A 21111-nucleotide genomic window follows, 5' to 3' on the forward strand; every position below is an offset into this window, starting at 1 on the left:
TCTTAAACGGAACTCGGAACCAACTTCAGGCTCCCTACTAATTACATGTAGATGATAAAAATATCTTTAATTTGTAAAGGAAATAAACTGAAAATTATCTCTAATTTGATATAGCCGGTGGTCTGAGGGACATGCTAGTCGTAGAAATGTTGGCACAACATCATAACGATAAAATGGAGACAATATATGCATCAAGGATTGTATCATATACATCAGTAGTACAACAGTAACCTGGTCATTTTTCTACAGTTTAACGCAGTGAATCAGTGGGTATACATAATTCATTGTGTTAAAGTTTGTATACCCTTCCTTCAAGTAGTCTTTTAAACACTTTCTGACATTCAAACATATCCCTATACCTAAAGTAGGACGTGTACACCATCTGATCAGAAAATAAAATTCAAATACACTTACACACTACATCACAATACAATTACATCTCTCAGTAGGATTAGAAAACAAGCTAGAAGCTTGTATTAATTCCTCACCTTATTTATATACATAAGACGTCCTGAAGAATCGCTAAGATGCGATGAAATACTAAAGACGTGTTGTCGAGCTTTTCCTTTTCTTTATGTATAACTTCGTCGTTAGGGATCATGCTTAAGCATTTTATTATTAATTAACCTAGCCATTTTTTGTTGATATAGAGAATACATGGCGAGTGTTTTACAAGACAAAGACTATTTTAGTGCAAGTATTTTAACATACTAGTCGTGTATTCTGTTTATCCTGCAACGATTTTCGACAAGTTAACATCATTCAAAACAAATAAATTTTTGTTTTGTTTACCATTCTTGGGTACGATTGACCTGAGTGAAGTGCACCGCTACATCGCGGAGGAAAATGTCATTGGTACCACTTGTGTGAGTCATTGCAATAGTTCCAAGCTTTTTATGTATATCAGAGTTCAATTTCACTTAAACATGTATGGGAATATACATAAATACAAATTATTCCCGACAAATCCACTGTTTGGGATTACAAGAAAACGTTTACTCACAGTTTGTTTACGTCACTGTTACACATTCAGGTCAATGTTCGGGGTCAAGTTGAAAGTTTAAATGCCGATGGGTCGTCATCCCAAAAGCTAATAAATCAACTGAACTGGTATAAAGTATGGCATATTAATTTGGCCATTACAAGTAATACTCCATAAGGCTCTCGAGCTGCTGAAATCTGGTAAAAAATGATAAGTGGCCACGTCAATACTGTAAGGTATAACCGAGATACGAAAGGCGTTGGTAATCAAGCATGGACAATATTAACCGATAATTAGAAATATAATTCGGCAGTATCTCGACAACAAAAGCCACATACTTGTAACATGGTAATCTTGCACCATTCCGAAAAACAAGAGTTCTTTTCTCAGTAATTCATCAGAACTTTGTTGTTTTCTACTAACAATGTTGAGTTTCTAACTCCAAAGTTTTCTTTCTTGTCATGCTTACATACTGAGCTCCAAATGTCACCTCTGTTCCAGATCTTCACATAATTATTCCCAAAAGCTATTCTTGTTTTCGTTGTTACCGTGTCTGATATCATCACCATCTATCAAGTAATATTACTGCGCTGTCCATGAAGTCCTAGGTTTGATATTACACGTACCGACATTGGTAGGATTTCGTGTCTCTTTAACTCTTTAACACAATTTCGTTGTGATAAACAACTTTTCTCTTGAAATCCTGAATATATCGGTGATGTCTACGGATTAGCAGCACGTCGATATGAGGAACCAAACCTGCCATGACACCCCATTTGGATCAAACGTTTGCATTTTCTTCATCGAAATGGAAACAAATGTACGAATGCTTTTTAGTGGATACTGAAGCAATCCTGCAATAAACAGAAGTCCTCCACTGCATCTGTTTTCAACTGTTGTCTGCATGGAAGTTTTTTTTCTTCAAGATACCTGACTTTGGAGAAGAATATGTTTCACCAAGATAGCCTTTCGAAGATCAAGCTTTTTTACTGCACGTTTATGCTTTCTGCTAGACAATTCCTCGTATCTGTAGATCTCGCTGTAAGGCGTATCTCCGGGAACAAACCACATGGTGTTTCAACTGTAGCCTAATGTTGATGGAAGGTATAGTTTGCTTCTTTTTGTTTCAACGGTGTTTGTTACACGTACGTCATTGTCTGACGTGATTTCCTTTAAGGTTTTTATGGATCGATAATTGTTGACGCATTTTCGTTTAATAGCTGGTAATTCCATTTACTAGTTACTAGCTACTACTAGTTTACTAATTCGTACGTACGCATTACTAATTCGTACGTACGATTTACTAATTCCAGAGACATATATATCTATATATGTCTCTGCTAATTCTAACGTACGAATTAGTAAATCGTACGTACGAGTTAGTAAATCGTACGTACGAGTTAGTAAATCGTACGTACGAATTAGTAAATCATACTTACGATTTAATTTTTTTTATAGTGGCCCTAATACGCTTCCGTACAAAGGAAATCCTCAAAGTTCGATATACAAAAAAAACATGTATCGACTTAGATAAAAAAAAAAAATCAGCTCTGTGTACTACTTCGTACGTACTATCTCATTAAATTACATCAGGATGAGACAACTGTATTTCAAACTACTGCATTTTTATCAAATCTTTATATTGCAAAATTAAGAAGTGGGTATTTTTATGTTAATATTACGTCAGGAAAAGGTAAAACATGTTCTTAAAAGTGTATGAAATCTGATCAAATTATGCCAAAAATAAAATGGTTAACAAGGCAAAGAAAATTAATCACCGTAAAAAGACTGCACAAGTGAGATCATTTTGTCACCTCACTGTATAGTAGACCAGAGATGTATATATCACATATATGTGATATTTACATCTCTGAGTAGACCTATAGTGTATATGCCATTGTTTGAGTTTTTAAAATTAACAAAAAAAAAAGAAAAAGATTAACATGTGATAATAGTAAATTACCAAGGTTATGATATTGTCCGCTGATCTACTATTTCGATTATATAATTACAGACATGAGGTGTGGAAAGAAAATCTAAACATGTAAGATGATAAAATCAGGACATTCACTGTCATTGCTTTCAATGTTTACAAAATAATATGGGGCTCTTTGAAGTTTCCCTTTATAAATGCATATAACGAGGCAGATTCTAGCCTAGTGATATTGGTGTGGTGAACCAGATGACGCGTCGGACCACGTGACCACCTAGCTCATTAAATTTTTTCAGCCAGCAGCAGTATCCCCCTACTGGTCTAAAATAGATAAACAGCTTTGTAAGGCGAGGTGAAACCTGTGTCAGCCAACATTTATGGGGTCGGGCTAACAGAAAATGGAAAAATACCCTATGTGTCAAAAACCCTTTTAGGGAATCTGACTAACTATGCAGGTCATTCTGTACCAAGGAAGCTTCTTATGGAACACAGGCCCGTGTGTTGTATTTATAGACACAGAAAATGCCTAAATAGTTTAATTAAATAATTTGATCTTGAATTTACTTTAATTCCGGATATTTTGTCCATCACACTTTTACTATTATAATTTACTTAAATCCGGATATCATGTACCAATTTGTTTTGTAAACCAGTTGTGCCTTGGAGAAAAATTAAAATGGAAGGACAAGAAACGCTCTCCTCGTAATTTCACATTTACACCTCCACTGCCAAGCGAATCATCCCCGCATACCCTCTACACGTGAAACATCAGCTCTGTTAGTGTAATCGGGAATAATCGGTCAAAGTTTAACATTATATGAAGCCTATGGCTATAAAGAAATCATCTGCTGAAATAAACCACCCCGCTATTTTAAGATACATTTGAAACCTATCTCAGTTGGTATTTTCTCTTTGTATATATAAAACATAAACGGTTAATGATCACAAATCCGTGATGGTATTAAAGTTACAAGCATTAACGGACCAATATCACTGATATGAAAATTTAAGAAGTAGTTATCTTTCTATTAAGAAATTGTATGCCAGATCATTCAGTCGTTCCTCATTACAGTGAGGTTCCAACCAAAAAAACATTTGTACCATGACGTCTTTGCCCTCGTAGGCGAGTAGACATTCCCTTTAGTTTGGATTTGAACTCCAGAAAATTCGTAATAAGAAGGAAATATTCCAAACAGCGAGATATTAAGATTCACTTCAGACTCTGCAATTAGCAAGGCAAGACTACTTCTAGATTTTCACCTTTCTTTCGGGTTTGCATAACATGTATGACACCTTGATATCGTGTTAATGGTTTATATGAAAACAAAATACAGATGCGGTAACCCCCATGCTAATCCCTTTATATCTTTTTCGTATGACCTACAGAGGTATACTGCATACTTCCTTAATTTCGACAATGTAAATGCAGACATCATTTGGCATGATGATCCCTTGTCATTATTGAAGTCGTCTATTTCGATTGGATCCGGTTGGTCCTGTCTCAGATAATGAAATGTGATTGGACATTGCTCCCACTTTCAAAATCTGGCACGTCGTTAAATGACCATGGCTGCTAAATTAATAGGACGTTAAACAAAACAAACCAAACCCACTTTCAAGGCAGATTGACATTTTGATGTTGATATCCAGGTTGAATTCAGATTGGATATTAATAATGGTTTTATGATGATTTGTGATTGGACATTAATTGTTTTCGTGACTGATCGTGATTGGACATTAATTGTTTTCGTGACTGATTGTAATTTGGACATTGGCTGTTTTCGTGACTGATCGTGATTGGACATTAATTGTTTTCGTGACTGATTGTAATTTGGACATTAATTGTTTTCGTGACTGATTATGATTGGACATTAATTGTTTTCGTGACTGATTATGATTGGACATTAATTGTTTTCGTGACTGATTGTAATTTGGACATTAATTGTTTTCGTGACTGATTATGATTGGACATTGGTTGTTTTCGTGATTGATCGTGATTGGACATTAATTGTTTTCGTGATTGATCGTGATTGGACATTAATTGTTTTCGTGACTGATTATGATTGGACATTAATTGTTTTCGCGATTGATCGTGATAAGACATTGAATTATTTTCGTGATTGTTTGTGATTGGACATTGATTGTTTTCGTGACTGATTATGATTGGACATTGGTTGTTTTCGTGATTGATCGTGATTGGACATTGATTGTTTTCGAGATTGATCGTGATTGGACATTAATTGTTTTCGTGATTGATCGTGATTGGACATTAAATTATTTTCGTGATTGTTTGTGATTGGACATTAATTGTTTTCGTGATTGATCGTGATTGGACATTGAATTATTTTCGTGATTGTTTCAGGGTGAACACCAATTCCAACAGCTCACAGTATGTAGGTGCTTGGTGGATCGGTTACCTCATAGGAGGGGTTCTAGCTATAGCTGTGTCTATTCCATTGGCTGGGTTTCCTAAATCTCTACCCGGTAAGTCCTGTGTGCGCCATGGCAGATCTTATGGTCGAGGCAGTATGAGCTTCACGAGACCCATGATATCTTTCCTGATATTTTTTATACTAGCGTCTTCATTCAGTACAGAAATATATCTGTACCATGGTTTGACTATGCCTTCATTATACATGTTTCTCTCTTGACGTAATCAGTTATATACATATCATACAGAACGTGCGTCACCCCTCAGAATTGTCCTAATGCCGACATAGTGGAATACAATGTAGTTTGAGTTACCCTGAACAGCAACTCGTTGTTTTGATAATGCAGATTCAGCGAAATTCAAGCACGAAAAGGATAAGGAAGTCCATGCTAACGGTGAAATCGAGGAAAACACCGAGATGAGTACCAAGGGCAAAAAACTGGACATGAGGAACCTGGCGCGTTCACTAAAAATTCTATTTATGAACCCAATGTTTGTGTGCATGCTGTTCGTCACCATCACCAGTGGTACGTATACTATGACGACACACTTGTTATTAGCAGATATGATGTCATACTAAATAGGGATATGAGGTAAGATCTAATAGTATTATTCCATCAATTGGTGTAACTTCGCAAGGCTAACGGGTCTAGATTAATTTAAACGAATTGTTTCAATAGTGGGCGGGGAAACATCAGTGACTTTGGTTTCTATGTTGGGCGGAGTAACATCAAAAATTAAAGTAGTCCGCCGTGTTACAGTAGTGGGCCGTGTTACAGTAGTCCGCCGTGTTATAGTAGTCCGCCGTGTTATAGTAGTCCGCCGTGTTACAGTAGTCCGCCGTGTTATAGTAGTCCGCCCGTGTTACAGTAGTCCGACGTGTTATAGTAGTCCGCCGTGTTACAGTAGTCCGCCGTGTTATAGTAGTGGGCCGTGTTATAGTAGTCCGCCGTGTTACAGTAGTGGGCCGTGTTATAGTAGTCCGCCGTGTTACAGTAGTCCGGCGTGTTACAGTAGTGGGCCATGTTATAGTAGTCCGTCGTGTTATAGTAGTTCGCCGTGTTATAGTAGTCCGCCGTGTTATAGTAGTCCGTCGTGTTATAGTAGTCCGCCATGTTACAGTAGTTCGCCGTGTTACAGTAGTCCGCCGTGTTATAGTTCGCCGTGTTATAGTAGTGGGTCGTGTTATAGTAGTCCGCCGTGTTATAGTAGTCCGCCGTGTTATAGTAGTGGGCCGTGTTATAGTAGTGGGCCGTGTTATAGTAGTCCGCCGTGTTATAGTAGTCCGTCGTGTTACAGTAGTCCGCCGTGTTACAGTATTCCGCCGTGTTACAGTAGTCCGCCGTGTTATAGTAGTTCGCCGTGTTATAGTAGTGGGCCGTGTTATAGTAGTGGGCCGTGTTATAGTAGTCCGCCGTGTTATAGTAGTCCGTCGTGTTACAGTAGTCCGCCGTGTTACAGTAGTCCGCCGTGTTATAGTAGTTCGACGTGTTATAGTAGTCCGCCGTGTTATAGTAGTCCGTCGTGTTATAGTAGTCCGTCATGTTATAGTAGTCCGCCGTGTTATAGTAGTCCGCCGTGTTACAGTAGTGGGCCGTGTTATAGTAGTCCGCCGTGTTACAGTAGTCCGCCGTGTTACAGTAGTCCGCCGTGTTATAGTAGTCCGCCGTGTTATAGTAGTCCGCCGTGTTATAGTAGTCCGCCGTGTTACAGTAGTCCGCCGTGTTATAGTAGTCCGCCGTGTTACAGTAGTCGGCCGTGTTATAGTAGTCCGCCGTGTTATAGTAGTCCGCCGTGTTACAGTAGTCCGCCGTGTTACAGTAGTCCGCCGTGTTATAGTAGTCCGCCGTGTTATAGTAGTCCCCCGTGTTATAGTAGTCCGTCGTGTTATAGTAGTCCGTCATGTTATAGTAGTCCGTCGTGTTACAGTAGTCCGCCGTGTTATAGTAGTCCGCCGTGTTATAGTAGTCCGCCGTGTTATAGTAGTCCCCCGTGTTATAGTAGTCCCCCGTGTTATAGTAGTCCGCCGTGTTATAGTAGTCCGCCGTGTTATAGTAGTCCGCCGTGTTATAGTAGTCCGCCGTGTTACAGTAGTCCGCCGTGTTACAGTAGTCCGCCGTGTTACAGTAGTCCGTCGTGTTATAGTAGTCCGCCGTGTTACAGTAGTCCGCCGTGTTACAGTAGTCCGCCGTGTTACAGTAGTCCGCCGTGTTATAGTAGTCCGCCGTGTTACAGTAGTCCGTCGTGTTACAGTAGTCCGCCGTGTTATAGTAGTCCACCGTGTTATAGTAGTGGGCCGTGTTATAGTAGTCCGCCGTGTTATAGTAGTCCGTCGTGTTATAGTAGTCGGTCGTGTTATAGTAGTGGGCCGTGTTACAGTAGTGGGCCGTGTTACAGTAGTCCGCCGTGTTATAGTAGTCCGCCGTGTTGTAGTAGTCCGCCGTGTTATAGTAGTGGGCCGTGTTATAGTAGTCCGCCGTGTTACAGTAGTGGGCCGTGTTATAGTAGTCCGCCGTGTTACAGTAATACGACGTGTTATAGTAGTCCGCCGTGTTATAGTAGTCCGCCGTGTTATAGTAGTCCCCCGTGTTATAGTAGTCCCCCGTGTTATAGTAGTCCGCCGTGTTATAGTAGTCCGCCGTGTTATAGTAGTCCGCCGTGTTACAGTAGTCCGCCGTGTTATAGTAGTAGGCCGTGTTATAGTAGTGGACCGTGTTACAGTAGTCCGTCGTGTTATAGTAGTAGGCCGTGTTATAGTAGTGGGTCGTGTTATAGTAGTCCGTCGTGTTAGAGTAGTTCGCCGTGTTATAGTAGTCCGCCGTGTTACAGTAGTGGGTCGTGTTACAGTAGTCCGCCGTGTTACAGTAGTCCGCCGTGTTATAGTAGTCCGCCATGTTATAGTAGTCCGCCGTGTTATAGTAGTCCGCCGTGTTACAGTAGTCCGCCGTGTTACAGTAGTGGGCCATGTTATAGTAGTCCGTCGTGTTATAGTAGTTCGCCGTGTTATAGTAGTCCGCCGTGTTATAGTAGTCCGTCGTGTTACAGTAGTCCGCCATGTTACAGTAGTTCGCCGTGTTACAGTAGTCCGCCGTGTTATAGTAGTGGGTCGTGTTATAGTAGTCCGCCGTGTTATAGTAGTGGGCCGTGTTATAGTAGTGGGCCGTGTTATAGTAGTCCGCCGTGTTATAGTAGTCCGTCGTGTTACAGTAGTCCGCCGTGTTACAGTAGTCCGCCGTGTTACAGTAGTCCGCCGTGTTATAGTAGTTCGCCGTGTTATAGTAGTGGGCCGTGTTATAGTAGTCCGCCGTGTTACAGTAGTCCGCCGTGTTACAGTAGTCCGCCGTGTTATAGTAGTCCGTCGTGTTATAGTAGTCCGTCATGTTATAGTAGTCCGCCGTGTTATAGTAGTCCGCCGTGTTACAGTAGTGGGCCGTGTTATAGTAGTCCGCCGTGTTACAGTAGTCCGCCGTGTTATAGTAGTCCGCCGTGTCACAGTAGTCCGCCGTGTTATAGTAGTCCGCCGTGTTACAGTAGTCCGCCGTGTTATAGTAGTCCGCCGTGTTACAGTAGTCCGTCGTGTTACAGTAGTCGGCCGTGTTATAGTAGTCCGCCGTGTTATAGTAGTCCGCCGTGTTACAGTAGTCCGCCGTGTTATAGTAGTCCGCCGTATTACAGTAGTCCGCCGTGTTATAGTAGTCCGCCGTGTTATAGTAGTCCGTCGTGTTATAGTAGTCCGTCATGTTATAGTAGTCCGCCGTGTTATAGTAGTGGGCCGTGTTACAGTAGTCCGCCGTGTTACAGTAGTGGACCGTGTTATAGTAGTCCGCCGTGTTACAGTAGTCCGCCGTGTTATAGTAGTCCGTCGTGTTATAGTAGTCCGTCATGTTATAGTAGTCCGCCGTGTTATAGTAGTGGGCCGTGTTACAGTAGTCCGCCGTGTTACAGTAGTGGACCGTGTTATAGTAGTCCGCCGTGTTATAGTAGTCCGCCCTGTTACAGTAGTCCGCCGTGTTATAGTAGTCCGCCGTGTTATAGTAGTCCGCCGTGTTACAGTAGTGGGCCGTGTTATAGTAGTCCGCCGTGTTATAGTAGTCCGCCCTGTTACAGTAGTCCGCCGTGTTATAGTAGTCCGCCGTGTTACAGTAGTCCGCCGTGTTATAGTAGTCCGCCGTGTTATAGTAGTCCGCCGTGTTATAGTAGTCCGCCGTGTTATTGTAGTCCGCCTTGTTCTAGTAGTCCGCCGTGTTATAGTAGTCCGCCGTGTTATAGTAGTGGGCCGTGTTATAGTAGTCCGCCGTGTTACAGTAGTGGGCCGTGTTATAGTAGTCCGCCGTGTTACAGTAGTCCGCCGTGTTATAGTAGTCCGCCGTGTTATAGTAGTCCGCCGTGTTATAGTAGTTGGTGGACCTGGGGTACCATATTGAGTGCTGTTATATTGATAGTGACGTCATACTTAACGGTAATGGGAGGAATTGTTCTATACACAATTATGAATTTCGTCATTTTAAAGCACATCTTTAACATGCTGAATTTGTTATCTGCTTGTTTCGGATACCTTGAGTTTGCCTAATCGTTCATTATTTAGCACTTTATGTTTGGATTATGCATTGTTACACTTCAATTTCAATTTCAAAACATTTTATTGACACATAATGACAATAGGATTGGACAGCAGGTAAAGCCAATATAAGTCCTCTCCCAAAACAGTAACATACACAATGGTACAAACATGGACATAATATAACACATTACATATTACAATCTCAATGCTTAACAAAGAGGCAGCTCCATTAGATTAGTATTAATTTTGTTTTATGAAGAGAATACTCTAACCTTTTAAAATACGTAAAACGTTATTTAAAGCAAAAAGACAGAATAGGCATTTATATCCTAATTGAATAAGATTTAACATACAAACTGTATGGAATAAACATCTGATGATATTGAATTTCCTTATCCCAACAGATACAGGCTACATAGTCCATTTCATCATCACACTGGCCATCCACTGATGAAATTTAGAAATTCCATATCACCAGATAGTTTATATTGTTTGGGTTAAAGGTTAAATATAAAGTTTGAAATGATTATTTGACTGAGAATGGTATTTAACAGGAGCTGCCTCACAATATTTACATGAAGGTAGAAATTGGTTGCAGTAAGTAGCATTAAATTATATGGTACAAGTTTCATGATATCAATATATATACCATCTTTGTAAATATTCATTCATTACTACTAGTATATCACAATATACAAAATGTGCATCATTTTTATTTATATCTCACTACACATACATATTTTGTTAAAGGAAATAATAATAAATAGTAGATAATAATAAATATAAGTATGTCTTTTATATCATAACATGCTTACATACATGTACATTTTGTATTTAAGGATTAACATCAATTATTTTTTTCTGTTATACAGTCATAACAGAAAAAACTGGAGTGTACTCTAAATAAACCGCGAAGCGGTTTATGAAGAGAGTACACTTCAGTTTTTTATGTTATGACTGTATAACAGAAAAAATAATTAATGTTAATTCTTATAATTTAATTTCGTCTTATACACACCAAGATATTTCACTTTCTTTGTCGAACTCTTTTCTGTGATAAATTATTACGCAACGTCATCAGCCAATCAAAAATGACGTTACATTTCGCAACGTCAAAAATTTTGTTATGGAGGTATAACAAAATTATTTCAGCCAATGAGAATGCGTGTTTCATACAAAATTAAATTATATGTACTATACCAATATGGTTATAAGTTATCAAGTATGAAATTTAAATCTTTTTGAATCAGAAATGTATTTAGATACTGCAGAGAGAATAGCTAAATTTTCAGTTTCATTACAATTTTCACAGCCGTTGAGAAAAACATCTAGTAGTAAGTGGTCGTGATGAATGACTTGTGTAGTATTTTGACAGAGAATGATACGTATATCATTATATCTAGTGCATTCAAAGAAGAAGTGGTATGCAGTTCCAATACTAGCATTACAAGAACACATAGGTGAATCGGATAGATGATCTTGGAAGAGGTCGAAGTTAAGATTGCTAGCATTATTTCTTAGCTGACAGAGAAGAATGTTCATCTCTCGATTTCGTAATAGTTTGAAAACATCAGTAGTATTTGAATTTGGGATATGGTGCTGAGAGATTAATGTTTTTAAACTGATATATAGAGTGAACATTTCCTAGACTAGAAGCAATGTTATTGAATTCATTAAACATGGAAGGAAAGAAACTATTAAAATAATTAATTGTTCTGCATAAAGGTGGATCAAATAGTCTAACTGATCCAAGTGGATATCCAGATAGGGTTGGATCATTGAGATAGGGTTCAACAATATCATTCAAATAATCTGGTGATTCATTATGGAGAATTTTGTACATCAACAGCAGTTTGTGTTGTTTTCTTCTACTTTCTAATATTACCCATCCTAATTCTTTGTACATAATATGATGTGAGGTACCTCTACGCAATCCTGTTATTATCCTAGCAGCATCAAGTTTGACAGATTCTAAGAGATCTTTTAAGTTTTATGGGCAATTGTCCCATACCACATCAGCATATTCCAGTATTGGTCTGATATAAGAAATGTAAATAGTATTTAATGATTTTCTATCCAGCTGATGTTTCATGATCCTTAAAATATTTAACCTTTTACTAGCTTTTTGAAAAATGTCATTAATGTGATCATTCCATCTAGCATCTTCACTGAATGTAAGGACTAAATGTTTATGAGTATGGGTAACAATTACTGGCTCATTATAAAAATATATCTTTGGATGAGTAGAATTTGGTTTTTTAGAAAAAATAACAGATTCAGTTTTATTTGGGTTGAACTTGATATCCCATTTGGTGGCCCAGTTCTTAATATTAGTTAAATAATCTGTTAATTGCCCAGCTAATTGATTAGGATCATCATCTGTTATAGCGTACAGTGATGTGTCATCAGCAAACAGCTTAATAACATTGGTAACACAGTCAACTAAATCATTTATATAAAGTAAAAACAACATTGGACCGAAGACCGAGCCCTGGGGTACGCCTGCATTTACAGACCTGAATGTAGAGATTAATCCCTCAGCTTGTACCCTTTGCTTTCGATCATATAACAAATCTTTAAACCAAAATAGCAGTTTCCCCTTAATACCATAAAGTTGTAATTTATGTAAAAGTCCGTCATGCCAAACACGATCAAACGCCTTGCTTATGTCACAGAAAACAAATCTAAGTTCTTTATATTGATCAAGGCTTTGTACAATAGTATGATAAATAGATAACAGTTGGTTAACAGTTGAATCATTTGGCACAAACCCAGATTGATGTTTAGTGATAATATTGTGTTCTTTCAAATAAACCCAGATTGATGTTTAGTGATAATATTGTGTTCTTTCAAATAATTATACAAGTATTTAAAGATTATTTTTTCTATTATTTTACTTAAACAAGATGTAATAGAAATAGGCCTATAATTAGACATATGATTAACCGACCCCTTTCCTTTATAAATAGCATTTATGTTTGCAGTTTTCCAGCGAAGGGGGATAACTCCTGTTTAAATAGTTTTATTAAAGAGTAAAGTAAGAGGAAGGGTGATAGAAGGTTCAAGTTTCTTGATGATTTTAGGAATCATACCATCAGGACCAGGTGGCTTATCGCTATTAAGAAGAAGTTGATCACTAGTGTCCTGTTGGGTATTTGTTATATTTTCTAAAGAATGTGGAAGGTTTATTTCAATGTCAGGAACAGGCTCAAGATTTTCTGAAGAAGTAGATATGGATGTGAAGTATTTATTCAGACATTCCGCTTTATCAAAGGGATGTTGAATAAAAGAATCTTCAAATTTAAGAGGAGGGATAGAGCTTGACTTAATGTTTATATTAAGTACATTCTTAGCTATTTTCCACCAGTTGCTAGGAGTTGTGTTTTTGTTTGCTAAAGATTTTTGTAAATTACCAATAATTTTTTCTTTGATTCTCGTATAAGAGTAATGGTGTCATTCCTGACTTTCCTATAGTTTTCCCAATGGGCTGGTAGATTACTTATTTTTGCTTTCTTATGTACCCTATTCCTTTGTCTTATTTTTAATTTAACTTCATTTGTGACCCATTTTTCATCACTAGGTCTAACTGTTATTAGTTTACTAGGGATACATTCTGATATTTGTTCATTGATAGCATCACACAAAACATCATTAAATTCATTACTATTATGTGATTCTGATAATAATTCCCAATCTATTAAACTCAAAGTCCTATTCATTTTTTTCAAAGTCAGCTTCATGATAGATCAATATTTGTTTCTGATAAGATTTTAGTTTAAACACATTACATGAGACATTAAATTTAATAACACAATGGTCACTACAAATAGGAGGAGTTACAACTACATTTTTTACCAAATTATGATTATTAGAAAAGACAACATCTATAGAGGTTGATGTAGTTGCAGTTATCCTAGTAGGATCATTTACAAAGCTATTGAAGTTAAATTTTGTTATTAATCTGCCGAGATGACTGTGAGGTTGTAAGTTTAGCATATTAACATTCAGGTCACCTGTCAATACTATATTTAAATTTGTGTCTACTGCTCTTTCCAGAATAGAATCTAAGGTATCCAAATAGCTGACAGACATTTCAGGCCTATAAATACAACCTAATAGAATTTTATGAGACTCAACATGGACTTCTATCCAAATTATTTCAATATCTTTATGTTCAAGGTCAACTCGCCTTTTTGTAACAATAGTGTTTTTGTGATAATTACGTACCGTCTTTATATAAAGTGTATATTCAAATCGGCAGCAAATTGTCTTTATAAGTAGTCTTTTATACTTTTTATTGTGTGTGGTTTATCAAGTTAATACATTATTGTATAAAAGACACGGTATATTATCAACGTTGGATACAAACCGAGAGTAAGGCACATTAGAGCTTAAAAGGTGTTTTAAAAGCTTCATCGTCTAGCCCTGGATGTGGTTGTGCATTAACCCCACGATTTAACAAAGCTCACAACTTTCAATATTTTATTTCAAACACGTTTATATTATAAAATCGTGGTATACAGGTTACGGCAAACACTGTATGTCGCCTGCGATCTCAAAGGTTTGGAGAAAAGGCACACAGGATATGTACAAACAGAAATGACGCTGCAAACATATACATGTAGAGACGAGCTAATGAGACATTTTACAGTTACTCGATGTTGGTACTGACCATGTTAACTGTTTCATGGGTAGCCTTCACGGTAAATCACGTATAGTTTCGTGTCGACCATCCCGTCATTCTCAGGTTATCTTATAGGGACCAACCAACCAATTGTTTTTCCATAGACTTTAATGTTTACGTTTTGGAGTATATCATTAAAATTCTTGAATTCAATATGGCCATTATGGTTTATAACAAAAGTTTAGGGTATCATATTATAACACGTAATCAAAAAAAAAGTTGGGTCCTTCAACTCAAATTTTTTCCTGCGTAGCCATTTTGAAAATGGGTGAATTTCGCAGTAAAAATTCTCAGATATCTGACATGTTTACCTGTTTATTATTATTACCTGAACTTTTGGGGAAAATTTCAATCGGACTTACAAAATTTATATCAACATTTCTTATGGATAGTTACCTATCAGGCTACATATCTATTTTGTTACTTCATAACATACTGGCCAATCAGTGGCTGCCAGACATTTTATCCCTGACTCAACTTTCTGTACACAGGGGATGTTTCAAAAGTCTATTTTTTCAATTGGTTGGTTGTTCCCTATAATGTAAATAACGGTGATATTTGGTGATTGTGTCATAAAGTTAGGACGTTGATTGAAAACCATGTTAATTTGGGGGTCGTCTCAGAACGTGGTTCCTGTTATCACGAATATTAACCTCAATCAAGCCAATAAAGTGTCATTTCTATTTTAGGGTTTCTGTTGGCTGGTTTCGCCACATTTTTGCCAAAATTCTTTGAAATCCAGTTTGGGTTGTCATCATCAGCAGCCGCCCTTTACGTTGGTAAGTGTACTTCCGTCATCGTGTAATTGTGAAATCATAGTGTGGATGAACGGTTTTGGTGTGAAGTTGTGATTCCTGTTTGTTGTCTGGATTCCTGTTAACTGTGTGGATTCATGTTAACTGTGTGGATTCATGTTCATTGTGTGAATGAACGTTTTCGGTATAAAATGATAATTCGCGTTCATTGTGTGAATGAACGTTTTCAGTATAAAATGATCATCCGCTTTCATTATAACCGGACGGGACTGTCATTGTTATATACATTATAACCGGACGGGACTGTCATTGTTATATACATTATAACCGGACGGGACTGTCATTGTTATATACATTATAACCGGACGGGACTGTCATTGTTATATATATTATAACCGGACGGGACTGTCAATGTTATATACACTATAACCGGACGGGACTGTCATTGTCATATACATTATAACCGGACGGGACTGTCATTGTTATATACATTATAACCGGACGGGACTGTCATTGTTATATACATTATAACCGGACGGGACTGTCATTGTTATATATATTATAACCGGACGGGACTGTCATTGTTATATATATTATAACCGGACGGGACTGTCATTGTTATATACACTATAACCGGACGGGACTGTCATTGTCATATACATTATAACCGGACGGGACTGTCATTGTTAAATACATTATAACCGGACGGGACTGTCATTGTTATATACATTATAACCGGACGGGAATGTCATTGTTATATACATTATAACCGGACGGGCTGTCATTGTTATATACATTATAACCGGACGGGACTGTCATTGTTAAATACATTATAACCGGACGGGAATGTCATTGTATATATTATAACCGGACGGGACTGTCATTGTTATATATATTATAACCGGACGGGACTGTCATTGTTATATTATAACCGGACGGGAATGTCATTGTATATATTATAACCGGACGGGACTGTCATTGTTATATACATTATAACCGGACGGGACTGTCATTGTATATATTATAACCGGACGGGACTGTCATTGTTATATACATTATAACCGGACGGGACTGTCATTTTTATATACATTATAACCGGACGGGACTGTCATTGTTATATACATTATAACCGGACGGGACTGTCACTGTTATATATATTATAACCGGACGGGACTATCATTGTTATATATATTATAACCGGACGGGAATGTCATTGTTATATATATTATAACCGGACGGGACTGTCGTTGTTATAGACATTATAACCGGACGGGAATGTCATTGTTATATATATTATAACCGGACGGGACTGTCATTGTTATATACATTATAACCGGACGGGACTGTCATTGTTATATACATTATAACCGGACGGGACTGTCATTGTATATATTATAACCGGACGGGAATGTCATTGTTATATATATTATAACCGGACGGGACTGTCATTGTTATATACATTATAACCGGACGGGACTGTCATTGTTATATACATTATAACCGGACGGGACTGTCATTGTTATATACATTATAACCGGACGGGACTGTCATTGTTATATACATTATAACCGGACGGGACTGTCATTGTTATATACATTATAACCGGACGGGACTGTCATTGTTATATACATTATAACCGGACGGGACTGTCATTGTTATATACATTATAACCGGACGGGAATGTCATTGTATATATTATAACCGGACGGGACTGTCATTGTTATATACATTATAACCGGACGGGACTGTCATTGTTATATACATTATAACCGGACGGGACTGTCATTGTATATATTATAACCGGACGGGACTGTCATTGTATATATTATAACCGGACGGGACTGTCATTGTATATATTATAACCGGATATTGATGTTCTGACAGGTGCCTCTGCTATTTGCGCTGGAGCAGGTGGGACATTCTTAGGCGGATATATAGTGGAGCGGTTTAACCTACAAATCCGAGGGATCCTGAAACTCAGCTTAGCACTTCTCGGAATGGCTCTGCTCACTTCCCTTATATTTATAGCAAATTGTTCCAGAGTACCATTCGCCGGCATCAACGTAGCATATGGCGACTTAACAAAAAGGTTTGTTACCTTATAAACATGGCAGAAAAAAATATTTATTTAGAATTCTTGTTCATTATATTGAAATAAATATCTGTTTGAAGAAACGCATGTTTGAAAGTTTTATATATAACCATCAAAACGATGCTTGTCTGAGATAATTTTTCATGTCAATTTTGTGTTCTCGCGGACGTTTTGTGTTCTCGCGGACGTATTTTGTTCTAGTGGGCGTTTTGTGTTCTCGCGGACGTATTTTGTTCTAGTGGGCGTTTTGTGTAAGATACGTTCTGTTCTATATTTTGTAGTGTCTTTGTATTCTCGGGGACCTTTAAGAACGATAGCTGTCACTCCAGTTGTAATTGCGTCCGGGACAATTTAAACCCTGTCTGTGGCAAGGATGGTATCACCTACTTCTCACCTTGCTTTGCCGGATGTGCAGTCGTTTCTCAGAACGAGGAACCATGGGTAAATGAAATAATTTCTACATGTAATCGAAAGAGATAAGTGTTGGTGTTCGGGTAGTTAAGACTAAATTGTTTCATTGTGTCTGCTTCGCCATTTTGTACAGCAAGGTATTAATCATAAAACGTAGACTATATAAATCTTTGTCAGCCAAAAGAAATTCCTTCAACTTCAACTGTTCTTGCAAAGTGTTGTTTACAGCACAGGGAACTGGCAGGCATTCCCAACCCATAGTCTGTATGTATATATATTTATACATTTGATATGATATTAGGTTGGGAATTTGTGTCATATCCCTGTGATTTAAAGACACATAAAATCGATATGACGTAAATAGTGTTGGTCAACTTGTGAGTAACATTTTTTGAACAATTACTGAGTATGTACGTCATTCAGGTCAGTGGAAGTCAAACTATTTAAACTGTGGTGTCCATATCGGTAATTCTTGTTCGAATGGACTCCGTGGTTATAGACATCCTTTTGACAACGGATATATTTTCCCCGGGAGCTACAATCGGGGAAAATACCAAACATTTTCCTGAAAGAGAAAAAATTAAGAAAATTCAATTTCTAACTACTTGATTTGACATTTTGATTACAGGAATATAACAACTGCAGCTGTGTGGGAAATGTTGTAGGAAGTGTGGATGCTACGTTAGGCACGTGCGAGAGTTCGTGCCAATACCTACCTGTATACATGGTCTTCATTGTGTTAAACATGTTCTTCTCATTCTGTATGACAATGCCTTCTCTCACCGCCTCTCTCAGGTACGTATGACGTCATGCCTTCCCTCACTACCCCTCTCAGGTACGTATGACGTCATGATTTACCTCACCGTCTCGTTCAGGTATAAATAACGTCATGCGTTCACTCACCGCCTCGGTCAGGTACGTAACGCGTCATGCGTTCTTGTTCATTACCATGACAATAACCGGCAGTTGGGGTTACCTCTACATCAGAAAGTTTTTATCAACAATCGAATCGTCTCATTGATTAATACCGGGTACTCGATTAAAAAAACCCGTCACATGACTTTGTTGAGTAAATGACAAAATGTCTGCCTTTGTACACAAATTCTGCCCTACTCTGATCTGCCTTGTCAACCCCAGAATATAGAGAACAGAATCGATCGACTCGGCCAACATTGTTGCTACTTTGGCAACATTGTAATACACGATGTGATTTGTGTGTGTTCATATGTTTTCAGCCTGCTAGCTTATACCTTCGATTTTCTAAAAGTAGAAATTGTGCTGATAGAACCATTTTTACACAAATATATGGAGATTGTAAACTCCTGTATTTTGATGATTTTTGAGAATGTGAAATACTGTTTTGGTAAGAATTTTGAAAACACAAGTGATATGTTAGATTGCATAATGTTATTTGATTTGACAGATTTCAGATACACAATGTACTACGTTTAGATAGGAATGGTAATAATCGAATCGGTCAAATGTCATTATTTTCTGATAAGTGTAGTAGAAACATACAAATGTAGTATAATTCATTGGTTTCGATAACGTTAACAGTGTAAGTAATGTTTGATGGTCAGTAATGTTTGTTATTATACCTTATGTAAGATTCTCGCCTTATTATTGGTCAATTCCTAATCACATGACCTGAAACAATATGCAGTGTCAGAAACAGCGGTCAACATTGCCGTGGGATATTGCAATGTTCCCCGCTCCGCCCGAAAACGCACGATTGTTTCTTACGGAAAATCCTGAACATTGAGAAGGGAGACAATTCTTACAAACGCAACAGTGTAGTTTTACATAGATAAAGAGAACTGTACCAGATAAAACAGATTTTTTCACTAGAAAATTTTTCTATTCGGTATAATAAAATAAATAGTGCCCTTGTCTGAGGGGAATATGGAGGATTGTTTCCCCTCGAGAACATTATCTTCCCTCGCCGATAAATAATGGTCAGTAATGTTTGATTGTCAGTAATGTTTGAAGTTCAGTAATGTTTGATTGTCAGTAATGTTTGATGGTCAGTAATGTTTGATGGTCAGTAATGTTTTATGGTCAGTAATGTTTGTTGGTCAATAATGTTTTATGGTCAGTAATGTTTGTTGGTTAATAATGTTTTATGGTCAGTAATGTTTTATGGTCAGTAATGTTTGATGGTCAGTAATGTTTGAAGGTCAGTAATGTTTGTTGGTCAATAATGTTTTATGGTCAGTAATGTTTGTTGGTTAATAATGTTTTATGGTCAGTAATGTTTTATGGTCAGTAATGTTTTATGGTTAGTAATGTTTTATGGTCAGTAATGTTTAATGGTCAGTAATGTTTGATGGTCAGTAATGTTTTATGGTCAGTAATGGTTGATGGTCAGTAATGTTTGATGGTGAATAAAATTGTATGGTTAAAGTCTAGTTATGTTGATGGTGAGTTACAATCTGTATGTTTTAAGTTTAGTAATTTTTTATGGTCCTAATATTTTATGGTTACTGATACAGAGGCTGCTATTGTACCATCATGTTTGCCTATTTTTTGTATAGTGAATATTCTACTGTGTTTACTGATGGTGTATCCATCCTAAATATTTTTCCTCAATTTCAGATGCATTCCCACGAAACAGAGGACGTTTGGTCTGGGTATACAATGGGTAATAGCCAAATGTTTAGGTAGGTTTTCAGTATATAATGGTAATAACCAAGTATATAGGTAGGTTTACGGTATATAATGGTAATAACCAAGTATATAGGTAGGTTTACGGTATATAATGGTAATAACCAAGTATATAGGTAGGTTTACGGTATATAATGGTAATAACCAAGTACATTTTGTATATAGGTAGGTTTACTGTATACAATGGGTAATAACCAAGTTTGTAGGTTTTTATTTTGAAGAAGCTCATTGAATGTAAAATATTATAAACTGTTATTTGAGGATAACGTCGCTAAAGACTCGTTTGAAATTTTGAGATATATTTTGGATATCTATTTGGAATTGATCTCTGGTCTAACATTTTACAATCTAATTCATGTATCAATTCTATTTTTAATCCCTAGTCCATCTCTTTGTATTATATTTCCCTATAAAATACATTGTTATCCGTGGTATTGTAGAGTATGTCTTCCTAGTCCATCTCTTTGTATTATATTTCTCTATAAAATACATTGTTATCGTGGTATTGTAGAGTATGCCTTCCTAGTCCATCTCTTTGTATTATATTTCCCTATAAAATACATTGTTATCGTGGTATTGTAGAGTATGCCTTCCTAGT

General features: G+C 37.3%; 1 protein-coding gene across 1 annotated transcript in view; it reads left to right on the forward strand.

Annotated features, from left to right (window-relative positions):
- Positions 1–21111, forward strand: part of LOC117316441 (solute carrier organic anion transporter family member 4A1-like) — an 88277-nt gene that overhangs the window by 61054 nt on the left and 6112 nt on the right. The window contains exons 4-10 of the mRNA XM_033871025.1: positions 5278–5399; positions 5694–5873; positions 15281–15370; positions 17231–17435; positions 17720–17879; positions 18478–18644; positions 20445–20509. Of these exons, the coding sequence (XP_033726916.1) occupies positions 5278–5399; positions 5694–5873; positions 15281–15370; positions 17231–17435; positions 17720–17879; positions 18478–18644; positions 20445–20509 (989 nt within the window). The remainder of the gene's footprint in view (positions 1–5277; positions 5400–5693; positions 5874–15280; positions 15371–17230; positions 17436–17719; positions 17880–18477; positions 18645–20444; positions 20510–21111) is intronic.

Source organism: Pecten maximus, chromosome 18 (assembly GCF_902652985.1).
Source record: "Pecten maximus chromosome 18, xPecMax1.1, whole genome shotgun sequence".
Classification (NCBI taxonomy): Eukaryota; Metazoa; Mollusca; class Bivalvia; order Pectinida; family Pectinidae; genus Pecten; species Pecten maximus.